The sequence below is a fragment of the Sciurus carolinensis genome, chromosome 6 (genome assembly GCF_902686445.1).
Source record: "Sciurus carolinensis chromosome 6, mSciCar1.2, whole genome shotgun sequence".
Lineage (NCBI taxonomy): Eukaryota > Metazoa > Chordata > Mammalia > Rodentia > Sciuridae > Sciurus > Sciurus carolinensis.
In genome coordinates this window covers 35388736-35415870 of record NC_062218.1, presented here as the reverse complement: position 1 = coordinate 35415870, position 27135 = coordinate 35388736, and the positions used below count along the sequence as shown (strand labels likewise).

At 36.5% G+C, this 27135-nt stretch overlaps 1 protein-coding gene across 1 annotated transcript in view; it reads left to right on the top strand.

Moving 5' to 3' along the window:
* The window catches only part of Mroh2b (maestro heat like repeat family member 2B), a 73678-nt gene that overhangs the window by 5228 nt on the left and 41315 nt on the right, over positions 1-27135 (top strand). The window contains exons 5-17 of the mRNA XM_047554729.1: positions 253-351; positions 3776-3930; positions 12629-12769; positions 13150-13242; positions 13331-13400; positions 15027-15140; positions 16019-16092; positions 20716-20838; positions 22133-22246; positions 22988-23144; positions 23291-23331; positions 24119-24260; positions 24827-24870. Coding sequence (XP_047410685.1) covers positions 253-351; positions 3776-3930; positions 12629-12769; positions 13150-13242; positions 13331-13400; positions 15027-15140; positions 16019-16092; positions 20716-20838; positions 22133-22246; positions 22988-23144; positions 23291-23331; positions 24119-24260; positions 24827-24870 — 1367 coding nt within the window. The remainder of the gene's footprint in view (positions 1-252; positions 352-3775; positions 3931-12628; positions 12770-13149; positions 13243-13330; positions 13401-15026; positions 15141-16018; positions 16093-20715; positions 20839-22132; positions 22247-22987; positions 23145-23290; positions 23332-24118; positions 24261-24826; positions 24871-27135) is intronic.

The following is a 27135-nucleotide window of genomic DNA, read 5'->3' as shown; positions in this document are numbered from 1 at the left end:
TATCCAAATAAGCAATAGCTACTGAACAACATTTACAAGTAGTTGTAAAACCAGTACCTTCTTTCAAGGTTCTAACTACAGTGTGGCATTCAGGTGGGGAAGGAGGGATGGAGGAGAACATCTCCCTCCTGAACCCCACCTACCTCCTCCTTGCAGTTTTGGCATGCTTGCTGCTGATTGCAAGGAGAAGTCACAGAGCCCCCACGAGAGAAAACGAGTAATACCTTTCTCCTCTCACCCGCTTCCCTGCAGTGTCCCAAAGTATTCCCTTCATGATGATGACCTTGCTCACCATGCAGACTATGCTCAGGTTGGCCGAGGATGAAAATATGAAGCAAACTTTCTGTATTGGTGGGTACACCTGTGATTTCCTCTTTGCTTAAGACAAATTACAACCTGCCTTACGAACTGAACAAAAGTCTTCTCTTTCCTTTTACTCTATTGTCTTATACTAAGGGGTGCCTTTTATTGAGTGCCTCCCACGGAGAAGGCCCTCTGCAGGCAGTTCCCTCACTCAGTCCTCACAACAATCCTGCAAAGTAAGCCCATCATCCCATCGTGTAGATGAGAACCTTAAGATCATGAAAATCAATCAGCTTTCCCGAGGCAGCGACACGGTTGCACAGGGGGCATTCAACCTGGGTCCACATGACCACCCAGACTCATCTGTATACTGTTCTGCACAACCTCCTCTTCTCCTAGCATCCTTCTTCAATAGGACCACACTTTCTCCACAATAATTATGAGAGTTTATCAGATCTCGGCAGTAAGTTAATTTGTGAATGATTAAAATCTAATAACAATAAGTAAACAAAGTAACCAAAATACAAGCAATCACATAATTGAAGAAAAATGAACAGGCAAACTCTGGTCATAAAGCCCCCTCTACCTAAAACTGAAATACATCTATAGTAATCAAGAGCCTACAAAAAAAGAACATATGCTCGAATTCCTGGGAGAAAATATCTGTAGTGCAGAGGGAGGCTTCTTGAATGAGTCTGGAAACCTAGATTCTTGTTTCTGTGCTGTCACTGAGCCACAGCAGCTGACACCTCCCTTCTCTCAGCCCCAGTTCTGCTTCTGAAAACATCAGAAAAAGTGATTGTTAGGATCCCTTCCACTTCTCACATACTGTAACATTACTATTTTATAATACCTAGCAGCCTGTGCTCTCAGAAATGTCTTTACCTGTCAACCAAGCCCCTTCTATCCCACTGTACTACTCTCCTCTTGATCTGTCCTCAATTAAGGTGATATTTTTATCTGATATATATTGAGTATTTATTGCCCTGGGTATAATTTTATTATTATTGTTTCATTTAACCTTCACAGCAAATCCATTAGGTAGGTGACACTTTTTTCTCCATTTTACAGATGATAAAATTGAGACTTAAGATAAATAACTGTACTGTCATATAAATAGCACGTGGCAGAGCTGAGCAAATCAACCATAAGAGCCTGATTCAAGAATTTAAGCAACTCTCCTAGATTTCTTTATACTAGATTCCACTTTCTATTACTTTTATTATCCCTACTATAGTCACAGCTAACACTATGTTCCTGCAAATAAACTTTGGAGCCTCTACCTCCAGTATTAACAACAAATAATGTAAGAGGAAAATCATTATGGCAATTAAGAGAATTCTGTCTTTGCACTATAAATGTACCTAAGTGCTCTTTGATGTTACAGCAACTCTGCCTGAATACCACTAAAGAAATGGCATAAAATTTAATAACCATTCATCCATTTATCCATCCATTTGTCCACATTGAGGCATTCGCTCAGTCAGCAATTAAGCAGATATTTCACTGCCTGCTTCAAATACCGTGACCCAACAGGATGCCATGTTTTCTGTCTTGTTTCTCACAGGCCAGTGGTCTCTCCCTCCCTCCCTCTCTCTCTCTCACACCCCCTACACACACGCATGCGCACACACACACACATTGATGATAAAATGTAGCCAGAAATTCTTGAAAGGAGTTTCAAAGGAATATGAATGAATTCATAACTGGTCAGCTCTCAAGCATAGGGCTTTGTCCAAAGTATTCTTTGCACGTAAGAGTATCCTCAAGGAAGTAAACTATGAATTTTTTGTGTGTTCTGATGAAATGGGTAGCATGAGGGCTCAAGGAAAAATATAAGTTGATGTATTGATGCAAATGGAATAGTGGATCAAATGATATTTTTGTAAGTCCAAGGTGACATTTTTATTTCATTGAAGAAAACACAGAAAATCATACAAACCAGCTATGTACAGGTTATCCATGTGACCACCATTCATGTCAAGAAGTGGGACACACTCATGTTTCCTCCTACATCCTAACTTCTAGCACAAGTAGTTTTATCTGCTTATGAGACTCATATTATACTGATAACTATAATCCATTTTCTATATTCTCTTACATGTCTATAATATAATTTGCTCTTCCATTCTACCTATTGGCAGAAATTTTGACCATACATGCTTTTACAAGATTTTTTTGGTATATATATTTTATTTTATATGTATAAAATGACTGTATCTGCAGACTAGAATTGATGGGTCACATTCACCTTTGATAGATAGTGCCAAAGAGTTTTCCAAAGTGTTTACACCAGTTCCACTCTTACCAGCAGTATGCAAGAATACCAGCTACATTTTAGTCCTATCAGGACTTGGCTTTATATTAAATATTATCCACTCTGGATGGTGTGTTGTCAAGTCTCATAGTAGTTTTAATTTGTATTTTACTAACTTGACTGAACTCTTTTTATATGTTCATTTATTGTTGTTGTAAGATTGAATATTAAACTATTACATATTTACTAATCATCAGTACTCTCTTCACAAGTTATAGTGCTTCCCTTTCTTATATTCTTCGCAGTCAGTGGTTATATTTTTATATTATTTTATTTGCATTTGTACTTTCTTTTTAATTTTTTATTTGTTTTAATTAGTTATACATGACAGTAGAATACATTTTGATACATCATACATAATGGAGTAAAATTTCTCCTTCTGTCTATACATTATATAGAATACCACCAGTTGTATAGCTATGTATGTATATTGGGTAATAATGTTTGATCCATTCTACTATCCTTCCTACCTCCAAAGCCCCTCCCTCCCTTCACTCCCCTCTACCTAACCCAAAGTAACTCTATTCTTCCCTAACCCTGCCCCCCATTGTGAATTAGCATCCACATATCAGAAAAATAAATAGTTTTTTGCGGGGAGGATTAGCTTATTTCGCTTAGCATGATATTCTCCAACTCCATCCATTTACTGGCCATAATTTCATTTTCCACATCAATGTTTATAGCAGTTCAATTCACAATAGCTAAACTATGGAACCAACCTAGGTGCCCTTCAATAGATGAATGGATCAAAAAATGTGGTATATATATATATATATATGTATATATATATATATATATGATGTGTATATATATATATGATGTGTATATATATATATATATGATGTGTATATATATATATATATATATATGATGTGTATATATAGGATGGATTATACTCAGTTTTAAAGAAGAATGAAATTATTGTATTTGTACTGTCTTAAGTTGGTTGCAAAAAGTTCCCTTAGGTTGAAGTGGATTCCCTTTTTTTTCTATCTGTTGTCTTGAGTTCTGGGCTCTGTATTACACATCCCCATTTGGCATACAAAAGCTCTTTGACTTATGATGGGGTTATGTCCTGATAAACTAAAGTGGAAAATACAGGTCGGAAATGCATTGAATATGCCTAATCTATGTGGATGCACTTTTTTAATGCAGCCCTTGAGAAATTCAGCAAGGCCATTTACAAGTATGTCAACCATTGGAAAGATTTCCCCTATCCCAGATTGGACGCCAACCGACTATCTGACAAAATCTTCATGCTGTTCCGGTACATAATGGAGAAATGGGCCCCCATGGCCTCCCACATGCAAGTGAGTGGCGCCTCTGCAGGCCTCTGCCAGACCTCCCTCTGTGCTGGTCACAACCAGGTCTAGGTTTAAATCCTACCCTATTCAGGTTTCTCTGTGGTGATATATAAAAGGTTAAATACTTGGCTACCTTCTCTAGTTCAGTTTCTTTTCTAAACTTTAACTTATTAAGACATTTATTTTTTTTAACATCCTAGGGTAATTGAATCATTATCAAGCATAGAGCTCTTTGAAACTCCTCTCTCCTTGTGACATGGTAATTGAGCCTGTTCTTTCTGACACTACTGGTTGTATTTTTTGAGGTTTATCAGATCTCTCAATGTTTCCATCTATTTCAAATCACTATTTAGTCATTCTTTCATCTAATATTTATTGGATCCCCATGGCATGCCAGATACTATTCCAGAACTGAGGACATAGCAAGGATTAAACAGACCTAAACCACACTCTTGTGAAACTGATATTTCAAAGTATAAAAAGAACAAGTGAGTAAAATAGCGAGAATGTGAGCTAGTTCACATCTTATATATCATAACCTATATTTGAGCTGAGTTACACACTGGGAAAACAACAGGCTGCAGAAATTTCCAGCACCTATGAACATCACGATTAAATAAAATAACATTTAAAGAATGTACTAGGCTGTGTCAAAATACCACAATGTCCTATTAGAGAATAGATTATGAAGTGCGTTCACATATATAATCCCATCCTTATCTTGCTTAATTGCTGTGACTTTTAAGTAACATAAATTAGATTGAATTTAGTTTCCTTTATTGGCATATTATAAAAGGTTTGATACTGAGCTATATTCTCAAGCTCAGTTTCTTTCCTACACTTTAAGTTATGAGAGCATTTTTTAATTACTTTTTTTACAGACTGAATTTTGATTTGTTGTACACAAGTGGGGTACATCTTCCCGTTTCTAAGGTTGTGCACAATGTAGATTCATACCACTCATGTAATCATACATGTACATAGGGTAATGATATCTGTCTCATTTCATTTCTCATATACTCCTCCCTCTCATTTCCCTCTACATAATCTAAAGTTTCTCCATTCTTCTCTCACCCCCATCCCCCCACCCCCATAATCTATCATCATCCACTTATCAGGGAATACATTCAGCCTTTGGTTTTTTGGGATTGGCTTATTTCACGTACCATGATATTCTCCAATTCCATCCATTTATCTGCAAATGCCATAATATTATTATTCTTTATGACTGAATAATATTCTATTGTGTATATATACCACAGTTTCTTTATCCATTCGTCTGTTGAAGGGCATCTAGGTTTGTTCCACAATTCAGCTATTGTGAATTGAACTGCTATAAACATTGATGTGGTTGCGTTACTGTAGTATGCTAATTTTAAGTCCTTTGGGTATAAACCGAGGAGTGGGATAACTGGGTCAAAAGGGGGTAAATTCCTAGTTTTCTGAGGATTCTCCACACTGCTTCCAGAGTGGCTGCTCCAGTTTGCAACTCCACCGGTAATGTATTGGTGTACCTTTTTCCCCACATCCATGCAACATCTATTACTGTTTGTGTTCTTGATAGTAGCCATTCTAATTGGAGTAAGATGAAATCTTAGAGTTGTTTTAATTTGCATTTCTCTAATTACTAGAGATGTTGAACATTTTTTCATAAATTTATTAACCATCTGTATATCTTCTTCTGTAAAGTGTCTGTCCAGTTCCTTGGTCCATTTATTGATGGGGTTCTTTGTATTTTTGGTGTAAAGTTTTGTAAATTCTTTCCAAATATTGGAGATTAGTGCTCTTATCTGAAGAGTGTGTGCAAAAGATTTTCTCCCACTCTTTTCGCATTATTGATTGTATCCTTTGCTGAGTAAAAGCTGCATTGGTTAAATCATTAGCAAGCATGGAACTTTAAAAATATTCTTAAAATTAAAATTTTCTTAAAGGCATCTAGAATGGCTACCCTTTGCTTTTCCTAGGAAGAGCCAGGCAAATGAAGAAGAGGGTACACAAAGTGGTACAGAAGCACAGAGGGAAGACACTTCCCTCCGCTGGTGAAGCGTAGCATTGGAACTGAGCCTGGCAGCCTGTGAGGTTGCCCACCACAGGGAAGGTGCATTCCCTGAAGAAGGAACCAAACCCACCAACGTAAAGTCTACAGATGGGAAAACATGCCCGCTTCAGTGAGGGCAGTGTAGAAAGGGAGCTGGAGGGAGGACAGGAGATAGAAAAAGCAGAAAAAAATGAAACCAGAAAGGCAGTTCAATCACACTATGAAAAGATTGGCATGTGACATAGGACTGGGGACTCTTTTCAAGAAATGGGAAACATTTAAGCTTTTAAATCAAGTATTTGGAATGCTAGAAAATAAATCATTGTAATGTCAGTGTAAAAGGTGGATCCAGAATAGAGAAGGCTTAAGGCAAGGTCATAAATGATAAGAGGATCAATTAATGTAGTGTCCATGGTCTTGATCAATGAAGTCAGATGCTGAAGAAGAGACTCAACAAGAATCAGCATGAATTGAATGCTTCTTGTGGAGAAAATGGAGAACACCTAGTGCGTTTCCTAGATTTCTGATTTAAGTGATCTGGTGGCCATGACTTTAGATAAGGAAATGGGAGGAGGAACAAATTTTGGACAGTACAACATGGATTACTGTAGACATTTTGACTCAAATGTCTGTGGTTCATTCAAGTGGAGATATTAGTAAGTACAGGGATATTCAGGATTGGAGTTCAGAAGAAAAACAAAAACTGGTTGCGGAGATATTAGTATCATTGTTATAGATAGAACCATTCAGGGAGAGCATGTAGAGTAGAAAGTGCCAAGAAATAGACTTCTGGGGGAAAGCAAAGGAAGGACTCATGACAGGAAATTGAGAATTATACTAGGAGTAGGAGAACAAAGTAGGTCAACATTTTAAAAACTAAGAAGAAATTTTTAAGAAGAATAAAGATCTATAGAGTCCATTGTTATGGTGCTCAATCAAGAAAAGGCTTGAAAAGTATCTGTTGCTTAGAAATGTTTGGTGAAAGAACCACCACCTAACAATAAAATTTTTTTGTATTGGGGATTGAACCCAGGAGCACTTAACCACTGAATCTCATCCCTAGCCCATTTTATTTTTTTATTTTTTTTATTTTATTTTTGAGACAGGATCTCACTAAGTTACTTAGGGCCTCACTAAGTTGCTGAAGTTGACTTTAAACTTGTGATTCTCCTGCCTCATCTCCTAATCGCAGGAATTACAGGCATATACCACCACACCTAGCTTGATACTCTCTTGAATAGAATAAATGGTTGTTGTTATTAGCTAAGTCTTGAAATGGTCTGCTTTAAAATAAAATTTATCCAATGCAAAAAAAAAATCATCATGTAATATTAGCTAGAAAAAGTAGACTATAGAACTATATAGTTAAGAATTGTGTTTCACAATGAAACTTCTGAGAAAGAAATCAGGAAGTCAATATCACTCAGAGTAGCTTAAAAATAATAATAATAAAGTACCTAGGAGTAAACCTAACCAAGGAAGTGAAAACTTCTACAGTGAAAAATGACAAAACACTGAAGAAAGAAATAAAAACAGGCATTAGAAGATGGAAAGACTTCCCATGTTCATGGATTAAGAGAAATAACATTGCTACAGTGGCCATACTACCAAAACAATCTACAGATTCAATGCAATTCCCATTAAAATATCAATATCATTTTTCACAAAACTAGAAAAAAATAATTCTAAAGTTTATTTGGAACCACAACAGATCCCAAATAGCCAAAGCAATCCTTAGCAAAAAGAGCAATGCTGAAAGCATCACAATTCCTGGATTTCAAAATATACTGCAGAGTTATAGTAACAAAAACGGCATGGATTGACATAAAAATCAGCACAGCCAATGGAATAAAATAGACTCACACAAATACAGCAATATGATTCTTGACAAAGATGTCCAAAACTTGTGTTGGAGAAAAGATAGCCTCTTCAACAAAAGGTGCTCAGGAAAGTGAATTTTCATCCATAGAAAATTGAAGCTAGATCCCCATCTCTTACCGAGCACAAAAATGAATGAAAATGGGTCAAAGACAATGTAAGATCTGAAACTGCAAGGCCACTAGAGGAAAGCTTAGGGAAAGATACACTCACAGGCAACAATTTCCTGACTCAAACTCAAGAAATAGTTAAGGAAATAAAGGCAAGAATTGAAAAAAGCAATTACATCACATTTAAAAGGTTCTGCACAGCAAAGGAAACAATCAACAGAGTAAAGAGACAATCTACAGAGTAGGAGAGAACCTTTACTCATTATATATCTGATAGTTAATATCCACAATATACAAAGGACACAAAAAATTAACATTAAAAGAATGACTAGTCCAATTAAAAGCAGGCAAATTTCTGAACAGACACTTCTCAAAAGAAGTACAAATAGACAATAAATATATGGAAAAACTGCTTAACATCTTTAGCCATCACATCAGTGAAATGCAAATCAAAACTACGTTGAGGGGGCTGGGGAGATAGCTCAGTTGTTAGAGTGCTTGCCTTGCAAGCACAAGGCCCTGGGTTCGATCTCCGGTTCCGCCAAAAAAAAAAAAAAACACTACATTGAGAGTCCACCTCACCCCAGTCAGAATAGCTATCATTCAAAAAAAAAAAAAAACTGGAAAGGACATGGAGAAAAGGAATCCTTAGTCACTTTTGATGCAAATTCGCATAACCGCTATAGATAAAATGTATGGCAATTTCTCAAAATACTAAAACTAGAACTACCATACAATTCAGCTATACCACTCTTGGGTATATACCCCAAAAATGAAACCAGCATACAAAAGAGATACCTGCATACCTATCTTGTTTTATGTAGTTTAATTAAAAATTCCTTACACCATTTTTTGAAATAATTTTTATTATAAATATGAATTCCTGTTACTTGTACATGACACTGTTTACAATAATAAAGTTTCATACTCGGCCTACGTGCTCACTAAAGATGAATGGATTTTTTAAAATGTGGTATACATATATGATGGAATGTTGCTCAGTCCTAAAGAATGAAATCATTTCATTTGCAGGAAATGGATGGAACTGGAGGTCATCCTGATCATGTTAAATGAAATAAACCAGATACAGAAAGACAAGTAGCATGTTTTCTCTATATGTGGAAAATTTTTTTAAAAAAAGAAGAAAGAAAGAAAAGATGACCTGAAAGTAGAAGAGGAACTATCAAGGAAGGGAGATGAGAAGATTGGAGAGAGTGGGGAGGGAAGAGGGAGTTGTAGGGAAGCTAGACATGATTAAAATGCCATATGTGTATGTATGGAAGTGTCCCAGTGAAAACCATTGGTATGTACAAGTAATAGGAATTCATATTTATAATAAAAATTGTTTTAAAAAATGGTGTAAGTTATTTTTAATTAAAATATATAAAAAAGGAAAGAATAGGTAAAATAAACAAAAAGTCTATTAAACCAGACAAAGACACATCAAGGAATGAAAACTTCAGACCAATATCCCTGATGAACATAGATGCAAAGATTCCTAATGAAATACTAGCAGATCACATACAAAACCGCATTAAAATGATAGTGCGCCATGATCTAGTGGTATCATCCCAGGGATGCAAGATTGGTTCAACACATGGAAATAAAAATGTAATTCATCACATAAATAAGTTTAAAGAATCACATGATATCTCAATAGATGCAAAAAAAGCATTTGACAAAGTACAGCATCCATTCATGTTTAAAACACTAGAAAAAAATAGAGATACAAGAAATATACCTAAATACTGTATAAGCTACATAAGAAATCCAGGGCCAACATTATTCTAAACAAAGAAAAACTGAAAGCATTCCCTCTAAACACAGGAAGAAGACAAGGATGTCCACTTTCACCACTTCTATTCAACATAGACTTTGAAACCCTAGACAGAGCAATTAGTTAAAAGAAAAAAAAAAATTGGGCTGGGGAGATAGCTCAGTCAGTAGAGTACTTGCCTTGCAAGCACAAGGCCCTGGGTTCGATCCCCAGCACCGCAAAAAAAAAAAAAAAAAAAAAAAAAAAAAATTAAAGGGATAAAAACAAGAACTCAAATTCTCTCTATTTGCTGATGACATGATTCTGTATTTAGAAGACACCCCCCCCCAGAAAAAACACCAGAAAACTTCAAAAACTCAAATGAATTCAGCAAAGTAGTAGTATAAAAAATGACACTCAGAAATCAACTGTGTTCCTATACTCCAACAACAAATCATCTGAAACAGAAATTAGGAAAACCATCCCATTCACAATAGCCTCAAAAAAACAAGATACTTAACCAATCAATCAATCTATCAAAAGAGGTGAAGGACCTCTATAATGAAAACTACAGAAAACTAAAGAAAGAGATTTAGGAAGACCTTAGAAGATGGAAAGACAAATCCATGTTCTTGGATAGGCAGAATTAGTATTGTCAAAATGACTATATACCAAAAGCACTATACAGATTCAATGCAATCCCATCAAAATTCCAGTGACACTCTTCACTGGAAATAGAAAAAGTGATCATGAAATTCATCTGGAAAAATAAGAGGCCCAGAATAGACAAAGCAATCCTTAGGGAGAAAAGTGGAGCAGAAGATATCAGAATACCAGACCTCAAATTGTTCTACAGAATTATAATAACAAAAACAGCTTAGTACAGGCACCAAACAAGCAAGAAGACCAATGGAACAGAATAGAAGGCACAAAGAAAAACCCACAAAAATAGTTACTTCATACTAGACAAAGGTGTCGAAAAACATCAGTTGGAGAAAAGATAGCCTCCTCAACAAATGGTGCTGGGAAAAATGAAAATCCATATGTAGTAGAATGAAATTTAACCCCTATCTCTCACCTTGCATGAAATTCAACTCAGAGTGAATCAAAGACTTAGAAATTAGACCAGAAACTGCACATACTAGAAGAAAAAGTAGGCCCAACTCCCCACCATGTTGACTCAGGAACTGACTTCCTCAATGACTCCTAAATCTCAAGAAGTAAAATTAATAATCAATAAATGGGAATTCATCAAACTACAAAGCTTCTTCACAGCAAAAGAATCAATCAAGAACATGAAAAGAAAGCCTACAGAATGGGAGAAAATCTTTGCCATCCACACCTCAAATAGAGCATTAATCTCTAAGTTATGTAAAGATATCAAAAAACAACACCAAAAACACAAATGACCCAATCAATAAATGGGTTAAGGAACTGAGCAGACACTTCACAGAAGAAGAAATATAAGTGGTCAACAAATATATGAAAAAATGTTCAACATCTCTAACAATTAGAGAAATGCAAACTAAAACTACACTGATATTCCATATCACTCCAATCAGAATGGCAATTATCAAGAATACAAACAACAAATGCTGATGAGGATGTGGGGGGAAAGGTACACTCATACATTGCTGGTAGAAATACAAATTGGTGCAACCAGTACGGAAAGTGGTATGGAGATTCCTCATAAAACTTGGAATGGAACCACCATTTGACTCAGCTATTCTAATCCTTAGTATATATCCAAAGGACTTAAAATCAGCATACTACAGCGACACAGCCACATCAATGTTGATAGCAGTTCAATTCATAATAGCTAAACTATGGAACCAACCTAGGTGCCATTCAACAGATGAATGAATCAAGAAAATGTGGCATTTACATGCAATGGAATATTACTCAACCATTAAGAAGAATGACTTTATGACATTGGCCAGTAAACAAATGGATCTGGAGACTATCATGCTAAGTGAAATAAGTCAGTCCCACAAAGCCAAAGGTCAAATGTTTGCAATAATATGTGGAAGCTAACCCACAATAAGTGGGGAGAAGGGATGAATAGATACTCAGTAGATTACACAAAGGGAAATGAAGGGAAGGGAGGGAGAATGGAAAAGGAAAGACAGTGAAATGAATCCATAATAATTTTCCTATGTACATATATGAATTCAAAATAGTGAATTCCACCATCATGTGCATCCACAAGAATAGGGTCCTAATTATTAGAATAAGATATATTCCATGCTTATATAATTTTATCAAAATGAATTCTACTGTTATGTATGACTAAAAAGAACCAATAAAATTTTTAAAAATCTAAAAATAAAACACAGTGTCATCTATGGGTTTTTGTGGCTACTCTTTTCTTTTTCCTAATATTCATGATATCTAAATTTTTATGATCAAAATTTATTACATTTCTAGGTTGTACTCGGGAACTTGTTCATTTTCATAGTCGACTGGAGAGGAAATCATAGTGAATTGAGGAGTGAATGGGAGTTGGGAAGTGAAGATAGGACAGATACCTGACTCCTTCAAAAAGTTTTATTCCAAGAAAGGGAGAGAGAGAATTGGGTGGGGCTAAACGTACTGGGTCAAGGAGATGTGGAGTTACTAAATCTTTCTTAAAGGAGGGCAATTTTCAATTCATTAATATATAAAAGAAAATGACTATTAGAGATGAAAGAAATAGGGAAAGAAGGGCAAGTGTTATAATGAGTATCAATACAGATACAGATGTAGATATAAATACTGCCCTGCCTAAGCAATGACCTGCAACAGAGCATTTTTAAGAGATTTTTACAGAAACTCTTCTTGCCCGAAAGCACCCTGTAAAGATATGTGGGGTCCTCCCAATGCCCTGGAAACATAGAAAGCATAACCATGTGTTAGAAATGGTGTATTTTGCTGCTTCTACAGACTTTGGCCATAGTTAAGGTCCATGGCCCCACCGTGAGCCTGCTGCTTCACCGGGAAGACTTCAGTGAATTTGCCCTAAACCAGGTACACTGGCTCCTGAACCAGTATAAAGACCAAGAGATTGATTTCCACATCACCCAGGTAAGAGCCGCACCCTAAAGCAACTGAATCACAACAGATCTGAGGACCCTGCAACCCTCCTGAGGACCCTGAGTCTCAAGGGACCTATGGAACTTAAATAGCTGTTTGGCAGCTGAATTTAAATACCCCTTGGCAAATGGGAGGCAGAGGCAGGTTGTCTTAGCTAGTGATGGAAACTCCAGGAAGGGATTGGGAAACGTCATTCCGAGATGCTGAGGCACTGCACCACACGAAGGGAGCCCCAGTCATTGAAGAAAACGTGTAGCCATGGGAAGGTCATGAGTTTGCCCTGCTCACAAATTTTAACTATTTGCATCCCATGTCCTGGACCACCACATCGTTGGTGGCCTCCGCCTAACCTGCGAGCCCTTCCATTTTAGAGTCTCAAACAGATACTGACTGCAGCAGTCCTGTATGACATTGTCCTTCCCAAAACCTTGAGAAAATCCATCTTTGTCAATATGCTCCACCAGGTAAGAGGGTCATGCTGTCAACTCTGTTTGATTTTAGCTGGTTTTCTACTTTTCACTTCTGGCACCTAATTTTTTCCTCCCCATTCAGTTCTGCAGAGTTCCAGAACATTCAGCAAAGGAAAATGAAATTGAAGCTTCAAGCTGTTTCCTCATTCTAGGTAGGATCCTGCATCCTGAGGGTGTTAATAAAAAAGTCCCCAGGTGACCAAAACAACAATGGTAAGATGGTGTGCAAACTATCACTTTAGTTATCGCCACACTAACACACACAAAATGCTTCTTCAGCTCACAACATTCTGTGCCTGCCCCTCTCTCCACAAGTCTCCAGGAGGGGCAGCAAATCAGAGCAGTGTGCCCAGGACTGGGGGATTCTGGGGAAATAGAATTTTCAGCTCTCAATCCAGAAAAGTCCCAGGAAAACTAGGATGAGTGAGTCACCCCGTTTTTGGAAAATGTGTCATTTTAATAATAATTTCTAATGCCATTTGGGGGATATACAAATTCAAAGCACTATATATGGATTTTACATCCAGCATCCTTTCTAAGTTCTCTCATTAATTCTAATGATTTCACTGAACATTCTGTAGGATTTAGCATATAGACAACAATAATTGTATAATGTTAAGCAAATAATCCTTCCATTCCAATTTTTATTTATCTTTTGTTTATGCTGGGTATGAAACCAGGGACTTACACATACTACGAACATGCTCTACCACTGAGAGACACCCCCAGGCTCACCTCTTTTTAATTTTATTTTTTAAATTTTATTTATTTTTACTGTTACAAACTGCATTTTGATTCATTGTATAAAAGTGAGGTACAACTTTTTGTTTCTATGGTTGTACACGATGTAGATTCACACCATTCATGTAATCATACATGTACATAGGTGATGATGTCTGTCTCAGTCCTCTATCTTTCTAAGTCACTCCTTTTTATCCTTGGTCGTCCCTTTGTATTCAAGCCTCTTTAGCCCTCAATACCCCCGCCTTCCCTCCTCTCTTCTCTCCTCTCTCCTTTATCTTCTTGCCCTGTGGCACACCATCACAATCCCTTCATCACCTGGTTGAAATGATTGACACAGGAGACATCAAGGTCCCAGGCTCAGGATGCAAAACTGCACCAGCACAGCTCCTAGGGATGCACCCATCTGATGCCTCCCACACTTCTATTCTCCAGTCAAACTGTCACCACACCTACTTCATTGCATAATTTCTATCATGCTCTACTTCTCTTGACTAGCCCCTCTGTTTCTATACTTTCCTTATTGGCCTAATTAACTAATTCACTTTATCTCTGACAATTTCTGAAACAAACTGTCCTCCAGCCAGGCATTTCCTTAGTTTTGTCTGTGGAAAGCCTGTAACCCTCTAGCTTCACAGCTGGTAAAGCATCACTCCAGTCTCTGCCTCATCTTCATACCTCCATCTTACGAACCTGTGTCTCTTCTCCTTTACTTATAAGGACACCAGTCATGTTGAAACAGGACCCACTCCAACGACCCTCTCTTAACTTGATTATATCTGCAAAGATCCTAATTTCCAAATAAGGCTACATCCACAGGTGTGAAGAGAAGTGAGCCTACTAGATACAGAAAGTTTTCTTAATAGCCAAACTGCTTAATTAATTCTGCAATACTGATGATGACATCATAAGACCAAATTACCAATTGAAGAGTGACTTTGACAATCCTCATGATGAAATTCCCTTCTTCCCATGCAGAAGCATTTACCTGAGATGAAAATGAGTTCTTATGACCCCAGTATTTCTTAAACCTGCAGCCCATTCCAATCCAGCAGAACTGATGGAATTTTTTGATGAACAAATAAGAAGTAACAAAGAAGTTATTCGAATAGGAGTATTGACTTTGTTAAAATCAGTCATCAGTGCTGAGGGTAAGCATTAGGGACAATACAAAGTGGTTTATTTCATATCAAGAAGCAACCCGAAGCCTATGCATTCCCTAATTCGATCCTAAGTTATCTGCAAAACATCACATGCACATGATACTCTGTCTTCTCAGTCTTGTGCATTCTATTGCTTTTAAACAAGCATTTTCAGTTGCCTCTTTTATTTCATGATACTTATACATTCTGTTGAAATAGATGAGTAGAATTTTTGAGAATCAAATTTAAAATTTAGAAGATCCAGCAAGTGGGTTAAGTGAATCAATGACAAACAGCAGGTAGGCAAGAGGCAAGAGGTACTAGATATTGGTACATTTAAAATAGAGAGTAATTTAATGAATTACCACAATCCATTAATTCCAAAAATAACATTCAATATTTTCATAATATCAAATGAATCTTTCATTTAAAAAATCTTAAATTAACCACTATTTTTTCTTTTTTGGTGTAATATAAAATAATGCATCATAAAATTGATATCTTCAATTCCATAAAATGAGAATTCATTTTTGCACAACATAATGTAGGATTTTTTTAAAAATTAGTTAGTACTATACTAAAGAATTAGCATATCAGAAAACATGACGTTGTCTTACAAAATTCAGAGCTAATCCACCAGGCATGTTGTATTGAATCCTGATGGAATCAAACATTTTAAACAAGATTAAACAAATGTAACAGGAAGTAAAGACAGACACAGACTCCTTAAAGGGTTAGGAAGAAGAGGGTAAAAAATAACTGAATAACGTAAGATGGTAAAGACAAAAGACTTTACAATTATGTGCCATAACTCTAATGGGTTTTCCTGAACTCTAAAAGCACTGTACTCCTACTGACTCTGACGTCACGATCTCTTTGTCTTCCAGAGCCCAAGTTGAGGGATCACATCACTTCAGTTGAAAGAACAGTCAAAGTTGTCATGGGTGATCTCAGTACAAAAGTAAGAGAATTAATAGAGATTTTTTTTTTTTTTTCTGGTGAAGTTTTGGAAAAACTTTATCATTCATATATTGGTTGATTAAAAAATTCAACAATATAGCCATTCTTGAAAATAGTTTGGAAGTTTAAAAAGAAAATTACTAAACATGCAATAGCTGTTCTAGGCATGTATTTCAGACATATGAAGACATGTTCATACACATTGTGCCAAGAAATTTGGCAATTTAGATGAAACAGGAAATGACCTTAAAATCACAACTCACAAGGAGGCACTGTGGAATTAAATTGACCAAATTATATTAGGTGCATGTACAAATACATAACAACAAATCCCCAAATTATAAATATATAATTAAAATGCATCAATCAATAAAATGCAACTCAGAAGTTGATGCAATAACAATGAGAAAATCTAAATAGTTTTATATGTACATTTTAAAATCACATTACATTATCAAACACCTTCGCACAAATAAAAATCTGTGCCCAAAATGATTTCAAATGCTAATTCCATTAAAGATTAAAAATAATTATTGTTAATTTTACAGAAGTTTTCAAAAAGCAGAAGAAGGCATTGCTCAAATAATTTTACAAAGTAACTATAAGACTAAAAGCAAAACAAAGCAAAAGCATTACAACAAATAGTTGTGACCCAAATAGACATATTTAGCATATGTTAAACCCAGAGAGATATAAAATCATAATACAGTTTGAACAATTACATTTCATACCAGAAATGTGAGATTAATTTAAAGAATAAAAAAAAATCAATCCATGAAATTTACTACAGCAACAGAATTCAGAAAAAAAAGTGACCATTTTATTTTATTTTTTTTTTATTTTTTTTACGTTTACATAGGGTAATAATGTTTATTTTATTTTTCCCCTCCCCCACCCCTCCCACCCCTCTTTTCCCTCTACACAGTCCTTCTTTCCTTCATTCTTACCGCTCTCCTTAGCCTAACTCTAAACCTAACCCTAAACCTAATGCTAGCCCCTCCCACCCCCCATTATATGTCCTCATCCGCTTATCAGCGAGATCATTCGTCCTTTAGTTTTTTGAGATTGGCTTATCTCACTTAGCATGATATTCTCTAATTTCGACCATTTGCCTACAAATGCCATAATTTTATCATTCTTCATTGCGGAGTAATATTCCATTGTATAAATATGCCACAGTTTCTTTATCCATTCATCAACTGAAGGGCATCTAGGTTGGTTCCACAATCTGGCTATGGTGAATTGAGCAGCAATGAACATTGATGTGGCTGTATCTCTGTAGTATGCTGATTTTAAGTCCTTTGGGTATAGACCAAGGAGTGGGATAGCTGGGTCAAATGGTGTTTCCATTCCAAGCTTTCTGAGGAATTTCCACACTGCTTTCCAGAGTGGCTGCACTAATTTGCAACCCCACCAGCAATGTATGAGTGTTCCTTTTTCACCACATCCTCGCCAACACCTATTGTTGCTTGTATTCTTGATAATCGCCATTCTAATTGGGGTGAAATGAAATCTTAGGGTAGTTTTGATTTGCATTTCCCTTATTACTAGGGATGTTGAACATTTTTTCATATATCTGGTGATTACTTGTACATCTTCTTCTGTGAAGTGTCTGTTCATTTCCTTAGCCCATTTGTTTATTGGATTATTTGTATTCTTCGTGTAGAGTTTTTTGAGTTCTTTATAGATTCTGGAAATTAGCGCTCTATCTGAGGTATGGTTGGCAAAGATATTCTCCCACTCTGTAGGCTCTCTCTTCACATTTCTGATAGTTTCCTTTGCTGAGAGAAAGCTTTTAAGTTTGAATCTATCCCAGTTGTTGATTCTTGCTTTTATTTCTTGTGCTATGGGAGTCCTGTTAAGGAAGTCTGATCCTAAGCCAACAAGTTGAAGATTTGGACCTACTTTTTCTTCTATAAGATGCAGGGTCTCTGGTCTGATTCCGAGGTCCTTGATCCATTTTGAGTTGAGTTTTGTGTAGGGTGAGAGATAGGGGTTTAATTTCATTCTATTGCATATAGTTTTCCAGTTTTCCCAGCACCATTTGTTGAAGAGGCTATCTTTTCTCCATTGCATATTGTTGGAACCTTTGTCTAGTATGAGAAAATTGTATTTATTTGGGTTTGTGTCCATGTCCTCTATTCTGTACCATTGATCTACCTGTCTATTTTGGTACCAATACCATGCCATTTTTGTTACTATTGCTTTGTAGTAGAGTTGAAGATCTGGTATTGCGATACCCCCTGCTTCGCTCTTGCTACTGAGGATTGCTTTAGCTATTCTAGGCTTTTTATTCTTCCAGATGAATTTCATAATTGCTTGCTCTATTTCTGCAAGGTACATCATTGGGATTTTAATTGGAATTGCATTGAATCTGTATAGCACTTTAGGTAGTATAGCCATTTTGACAATATTAATTCTGCCTATCCAGGAACATGGGAGATCTTTCCATTTTCTAAGGTTTTCTTGAATTTCTTTCTTTAGTGTTCTGTAGTTCTCATTGTAGAGGTCTTTCACCTCTTTTGTGAGATTGATTCCCAAGTATTTTATTTTTTTCAATGCTATTGTGAATGGGGTAGTTTTCCTAATTTCTCTTTCTGAAGATTCATCACTTATGTATAAAAATGCATTGGATTTATGAGCATTGATCTTGTAACCTGCTACTTTACTGAATTCACTTATTAGTTCTAAAAGTTTTCTGGTGGAATTTCCAGGTTCCTCTAAATATATAATCATGTCATCAGCGAACAGGGATAGTTTGAGTTCTTCTTTTCCTATTCATATCCCTTTAATTTCTTTGGTTTGTCTGATTGCTCTGGCTAGAGTCTCAAGGACGATGTTGAATAGAAGCGGTGAAAGAGGGCATCCCTGCCTTGTTCCAGTTTTTAGGGGGAACGCTTTCAGTTTTTCACCATTTAGAATGATATTAGCCATGGGCTTAGCGTAGATTGCCTTTATAATGTTTAGGAATGTTCCCACTACCCCAATTTTTTCTAGTGTTTTGAGCATGAAGGGATGCTGTATTTTATCAATAATAGAGATTTTTATTTGTTAATGGCAATTGTAGGAATGAGTGAAATTACCCTGATTTTTTAAGTATCACCTGCCAGACTGCTTTATAAAGAGATCAGTGATCAATTCCATTTTTAAAATAACTCAATTCCAAAAAGATAAACTCCATGAAGGTGGAATCCTAAAATATATACAGTTTAGGGCCTTTCAATGGACTCTTGCCCAGAACAGCACTATATCAATGCTCTTCAGATAGTTTAAAAATAAATGTTAATTATAAATAAAATGTGTTTTTCCCCTCCTCCCCAAAAAAACCCTGAACCTTGTTCTTAGCTTAGATATTCTATTTTCCAACCAGAGAGCACTGAGAGCAAGTCTTACACATTGCAGATTGCTCAATATTTCTTGATTATTTGATTAAAGTAGTAAAATCAGAAAATATAGAACTTATGCTGAGAGAAATCACAGAAATTAGCAGTTATTGTAATCTTTGTAGGAAACTCTTTGCAGAAGAAGAAAAGAAGAGGAGAAAAACTTCCTAAAGCACTTTGGACTTCAGCGGCTATTTTGTTATTTAAAATAACAAAAACTTTGCAATAAATAATAATGGAGTAAAATATGAGCATGCATAAATAAATATCATTCCATTATCTATACATAGATATTAATTTATATGTTTATATACAAACGTGTGTGTGTGTGTGTGTGTGTGTGTGTGTGTGTGTGTTCCAGTTGTGGACCAAGCCAATAGAACTATGAAAATACTTTGGAATAGAAGAAAAGAGCATGGATATGTTCAAAAGCCAGCTCCCCAGGCAATAAAAGATGTACCCTTTTTTTGCCCTACTATGCAGAGTAACTCCATGTCTTTATATTTTGACCATCAAGCAGTCCTGCTTTTCTGTTAAGAATTATTTTTACTTCCCACCCTGCAGTAAATGACTCATTCACTAATGGATTGGGTCTTAGCTTTCTGTCTTCCACAGAAGCAATCAAATAAATGAATTTAAACCAAATTGCTAACAATATTATAACACAAAATTATAATCTCTCCCTCTAATTCTGAAAGCTAGATATATTTCAAATTCACAATTTTTCAGATTTTAGAAAGACATTATTGTGGTAGAATTCCCAAATCTAAATCAGTTGGTATTTCTGCAAATACAATGTATGCACATCCACACTATACTTAGGTAAATACTACAAACAACTTTAAAACAATTTAATTTTTGCCCCTAAATGATTTTAAGAAACAAAATTCCAATTTTTAGGGTTGTTTGGATTTTAGAATTGTGAATAAGCAATTGAGGACCCGTAGTTCTACCTTCAATACTCTTCACTGAGTATATTTAAAGTGAGGTATTGTTTTAGCCCAAAGTTTCTGACATTTTACAATACGGGATGTGTCTTTGGGAGCTGGGGAGAAAGCTTTAGGTTGAAGAGAACATTTCCAGTGACTCCGTAGACTGTTTCCTACTCCATTTATTTATTGTTAATTTCATATTCTCTTTTGAAAAAATTCTTGCCTTTGAATGACTCACAAAGGTTACAAGACAAGGTACATTTCCATTCTTCCAAACAAAATATTGCTATTGCCTTGTTTCTACACTAGGTGAGGAATTCCACCCTTCTTCTCATCCAAACCATGTGTGAAAAGTGCTTCATTGAAGCTCGGGAAGGATGGCCCTTGATTGATTACGTCTTCTCCCAGTTTGCAAGATCCAACAGGAAACTGGTATGAAGGGGCTGCAGTTTGGGGTGTCACACTCAAAACTGGGCTTTAAAAAAAATGACTGGGCTCAATTAAATAACTGATTTCGAAGTTATATTTCATTGTGATCACTTTCACTGGTAATTTTTCTCTACCTCTAGTTCTCAGAATAAATAAACATCACTCCATTATCTATACACATGGTATCAACAGTGGAAGGGAGTTTAAATCACGGTTTTCTCTGAGGAGACAACCAGCATCCAAAAACTTGGGATGGGGATGGTGTGGGGAGGGGCAGAGACAGTGGATTGTTTTTAAGGAAACAAGAGATACTGATACCGAATGCACTAATGTCTTAGTACATTTGGGCAGCTAACACAAAAATACCATATACTGTGTGGCTTATGAACATTTATTCTCATAGCTCTGAACACTGAGAAGTCCAAGATTCTGTGTCTGGTGAGGGCTGGCTTTCTCACAGATGGTGCCTTATTCCTGTGTCCACACATAATAGACAGCTATCTAGCCCACTGAGGTCCCTTTCGAATGACCACCAATTTCAAAAATCACCTTCCAAAGGCCACTCCTCCTAATACCATCACCATGAGAGTTAGGATTTCAGCATATGAATTTTGGGGAAATTCAAATATTGAGACCATAATAACTGGGCTCAGCTCTCTGTAGATGAAAAATATGTGAAAGTCAAGGCAAAGTGATGCACAGTTGTAATCCCAGCAGCTCAGGAAGCTGAGGCAGGAGGATGACAAGTTCAAAACCAGCCCTCAGCAACTTAAGCGAGGCTCTAAGCAACTTAACGAGACCCCACCTCAAAATAAAAATTGAAAAGGACTGGTTGGGGATGTGGCTCAGTGGTTAAGCACCCTGGGGTTCAATCTCTGGTACAAAAAAAAAAAAAAAAGTGTAAAATCTGAGCAATCTTAGGAAGAAGTTACAACTGAAATTGCAATCCACTACATTAGGAAGCACTGCTTTGAATTTTTTTTTTTTTTTTTTTTTTTTTTTTTTTTTTTTTACCTAGAGAACATGAAAAAGGCCTGAAAGACATAGAGAAACAGAATATCTTCTGCTCAAAGTTCCTCACAGTTTTTGCTTTTCTATTTTATCCAGGGGTGTATTCCCAACCCATTCCTCCAAGGGGCCCTTTCAAATAGGGATTAGATGTTGGAGACCAATATTAGCAGGTTTTAGAGCTCTTTAAGTGACAGTATCCTCCATTCCAGAGTCCGAGAACACATCCAAATAAGGTTAGAGGGACCAACATGAGAGCTTTGTGTCATCTATTTCATCTTTCTTAAAGGAAAAAACAGTGAAAGCTAATTCTCAAGAGGAAGAAAAGGGGGAGAAATGTGTTCAAGAAACAAGCCTCAAGGTCCTAAAAACCCTGGACCCACTAGCCTTTGGAATGCCGCAGGTAAGGCTGAAAATAATAATTGTAGGAAACCAAGGGACCAAGATTCAATCTGAGCAAAGAGACTATATAACAGACCAGCCACAACCCACAGAAATAGCAGCAGCGTCATGACAGTAGGAATGAAATGCAGAAGGGCATGAGCGATCTTACAATGAAAGGGACTTAACCTGGTGATAAAATACAGATGAAGAGAACAGAGTCCAAGTTGACACCACGGTCTCCATTATGGCAAGGGAGAGTTCCTGGGTGGGGACACAGGACATGAAACAGTATTTATACAAACTAGAGGAATTCCAGACCTTCAGAGCAGGAAGATAGAGCCTGAAACACAAAGAATAAGAGCAGCCCTTTCCCTATTCTCTCCCAGTTGTTCTCAATTGGAGAAGTCTAGGGAAATATGTAGGGCAATTTCAGTTGTCACTCTGACAAGTGGAATAGTAGCTCTTGGTGAAGGGGGCCTCGCAGACTTCCTGCGGTACCTGCATCCATCTCTAACAATGAGGAACAGTCCTGCCCCAAATTCCAAAAACAGCCCAGGAAGAACCCTTAACCAACATTTACTACAACTAGCACCTGAAAATGAAAGAGATTTTACCTGATTTATTTCATTTTGATCTGATATGAACTGTAAAATTATATCCAATGAAAGTTTCTGAATCAGAGGGAGACCTCAGTCAAGTTTAGGAAAAAGTCACAGAAAAGAACAAGTAATCCTTGCATCTTGCCTTGTGCGTTCCACAGGTGCTATGGCCAAGAATCCTGACTTTTGTCGTGCCTGAAGAATATACAGGAACCCTGGACTACCTGTTCAACATCATCAGAATTCTGATCATGGCAGAAGAGAGGAAGAAGCATAATGTGAAGGAGTCAACGGCGCTTGTTCTCTCTACAGGAGCTGGTTCGTACATTCAGAAACAAAGTCAGGTTTTGCTGTCAGGAAAGACTCATTTCCAGAAAGACTTCTGTGCCCTGATCTTACACCCAACCCCAGTCTGAATTTCTCTAGCCCCTAAAGTGATAATGAAAATTGCTTTCTCTTTCTAGTGAATCTTCCTTCACCACAACAGCTACTGGCCAGACTTCTGGTGAGTGAGTTATGTAAAGACCCAATGTAGGATGGATTTAAGCTGATATGGATAATTCAGTTCAAAATATAATGCTAATAAAAGTTGCATAAAAGTTGGGCATGGTGGCGTGTACCTATGATTCCCGCTACTCAGGAGGTTGAGGAAGGAGGATCACAAGCTCAAGGCCAGACATGGCAACATAGTGAGGCCCTTTCCCAAAAAGCAAAGCAACAACAAAAAAAATTACATAGATATTCCAAAAGAAGCACTAAAATGGTCTCGATAATGAATTTTCTGCTATACTAATGACATGAATATTTACTACTGACAAGATTGTCTCCTCACTTGGAAATGTTTTTCAAACTTTATGACTTTATAATATACATAAACTGAATCTCATCCAGAGGTACCATCAAACAAATTCCATACCTGTTGTATGGACTTCCCTTCTCTTTTTGGCCATATGTGTATTATTTACTCAAGTACAATTCCATATGCATTTATTTAATAAATAGATATATCTGAGTATGGATCCTTTCCATTTATCTATTTTATTTTATTTTATTTTTTGGTGGTGGTTTCCGTGTATCTTTTCACCTTTATCATCAAGGGGGAAAAAGACTGGGAGAAGGATTGTCTAAATATTATCTTTGCTCTAGAACAAGTAAGGACTATGATGATTTGTTAAGTGATTATCCAATTTAGGAATCAAGGGAATCTAGAACAATTAACAAAAAAGGAAAAGGTAGGTGAACCTTTAAAATACCTCTAAAATTCATGAGTACTTCTCTCTTCCATCCTTCAGGTAATATCTGTGCTTGCAAGTCTGGGTTCATTACGTGGGGCTGGTGCAGTAGGACTTTTGAAGATACTGCCTGAGATAATTCACCCAAAATTGATAGACCTGTGGAAAACACGCTTACCTGAGCTCCTGAAGCCTCTGGAAGGTACATGGATAGAGTCAGGTCTTTACCAAGGAGGTGAGAACACAAAGAAATGGTGTATCACTTCCCTGTGTAAAGTCATTGTTGCTCATTTTAGGCAATTACAACTATGAGCTTGGCATGCAAGTTAGACAGCGATCTATTTTTCTTGACTCCTTGTGTTTTGTTTCTCTACCAATGCTCACACTGTGAGAAGACTTGGTGGGGTACCTGCTTTGCAGGAAGGTTTACTTTTGCTTTGATCTTTTTCTTGTATCTACACGCTCTTTTGGTATTCTTCTAAAAAGTCTTTATTCATCCATATTCAAGTATCAAAATACAGTCATTTCAGTAATTACTGCTGAAATTAGCAAAAAAAAAAGTAAAAGAAAAAACCACCCTAGAATTTTTTAAACAAATTAAATACCCTCTCTCCACCTAACTCATACTTTAAAGTTGCCAAAATAGTAAATTTCATCTCAGAGTAGGATGAAAGCTTGAAATCCATTTCCAGCATCAACTGGGGGCCTGGTAGGGGAGAACTGGAGTCGTGTTTCGTTTGCAGTTATTGCATCAATTTTTATTTCCAGGAAATAATGCTGGTGTCGTGCTGTGGGAACTCATGCTGCTTCAGGTAAGGTTGGCTTCTAGATGAATTGTTGAAGATGGATGAGGAAGTAAACTGTAGCTACCTCTCTTTTTTATTGGTTCTGTTTAATTATGCATGACAGTAGAATCCATTTTTATATAATTTTAAAAGCATGGAATATATCTTGTTCTAATTCAGGCCCTAATAACTCCCCTTCCCCTGTCCTCCTCCGACCCCCATTCCCATCCTTCTATTGCTCTTTCTGCCATTTACCCACAGTTATTTCTTTAATTAATTTCTTGTGGATGTGCACAATGGTGAGATCCACTGTGGTATGTTCATATATGTACACAGGAAAACTATAGCTACTCCTTTTAACAATTAGATTAACAACAAAAGAAATTGATTCCAGAGGGCAGTGAACGACATTTCCTTCATGAGGGAAAGAAACTGGAATGGTAGACGAGATCTATTAAGGAAAATGCTCTTTAAGTCACCAGAACGTAAACAATGGTTTTTAGTCTTTAATTAGGTTACAAGAGACAGTTTTTTGAAATCTTCTCTTATAATACTTTTCTGTCCTTCAGTCTTGAATTTTCAAGGTTTTTCCCTCTCCTTCCAATTGACATAAATACAGATTCACCTAAATTCTATCTGTATGCTTTTAAATAAAACATTTTATTTCTTCGTCTATCTGCTTCTTGCTAACTTTTTTCCAGATTTCTAAAATCAAAGGCCCTTTTCCAGAAAAGAATCTCCTCTCTCACACTTAAACTCTTTGACATTTACAACTAAACAGTGCCACAGGAAATGTCAAACCCCAGAAATGGTGAATTACAGACAGGAGTAGACAGGAGATCTCAATTTCAGGAACCTAAAGGAGGTCAAGGGGCATATGGACAGAGAGCTTTTATTTAATTTTTTTATAATTCAAAATGCTTTATTTTTGAAAACTCTAAAAGAAAAACCATTTATTATGTAAATATGAAATTCTCTTGCTTTTAGCAGATTTTCCCCTTTGAGATGACTTTTTACTGACAAATTATAATTACACATAATAGTGGAATTCATTACATCATATCTGTACATGCACATAACATACTTTGATCAATCTCATTCCCCAATACCTTGCTTTTCCCATTCCTCTTCCCTCCCCCAATCCATTCGCTCTACTCTACTGAATCCCTTCTATCATTGTTATTATCATTATTATTTTAGTGCATTACAATACATATAAGCAGGATTCAGTGTGATAGATTTATACATGGATACTCCATGATTTGGTAGATTTCATTCCCTAGTACTTCACTGTACTCTACTCCCTCCCTCTTTCTTCTTCCTCTTTTCTGTTCTTCTCAGGGAACTTTTAGCATAGCAGGTTTTCAGTTCATAAGCCATATGCATAAGCATTTCTATGGCTTCTCCAAAATGTGGTTTTCAGTGACCTCCTCACAGCATCCCCTCTACCCCATTCCACCACCTCTTCTGGAATCAGAGTTACTGAAGTGGCACCAGAGGACCATCGTGTTTCAAAGCCTCTCACTAGCAATTCTCATTCAGTCTAAGGTCTGCAATGACTGCTCTACTCAGCTAGTCCTCTTCTGAAATCCACCTCTCCTCCTGTATTCTTCCCCTCTGTTTCCCCTCCTTCTCTCAAGTTTCCTACCCTACTTTCCCCCCGAGTGCTGTTTTAAAACAACTGTTTTCATGAGGAAAGAAATTTCTTTCTCTGGCAGGGAGCCTTTGGAGCCATTCATTGTCTTCTTCCTATCTCGAGTATACTTCTAGTCTTATTTTTCCAAAACTGTGTGCCTGGACCTTCTTCCCCTAATCTTCTAAGTCTGTTTAATTTCTTTTCTTTAAGGGACTCATTGGATGCTCTCCTATTTAAAAAAATGCATACAAGTCTTTTCCCTGGCTTTGACATTGTGTCCTTTTCTAAGCTTAAAATGGGAAAATATAGGAGAAATAATACACTGTAGAAATTACATGGAATTTGTCCTCCAAAAGACAAAAACAAACAAACAAACAAAAAAAAAAAAGCCTCTTTATATGTTGTTGAATGAAACACCAAGGGTTCAGAGGACCAGTTGTGACCCTGGCTCAAACAATTGGTAAAATCAGAATTATTTACTTTTACTTACCAGTGGGGATGTTGGCACAGATGTGTCTGTACATTTAATTGGTTCTTAAATGCATTTAATTTCTTATTCTAAAGATCTCCTTCATGTTTTTTTTTTAATTTCTAATATGTAATAAGCCAAACTCACATTGACAAAATGGAGTTTTTCCAAATTTATCAAAACTTGA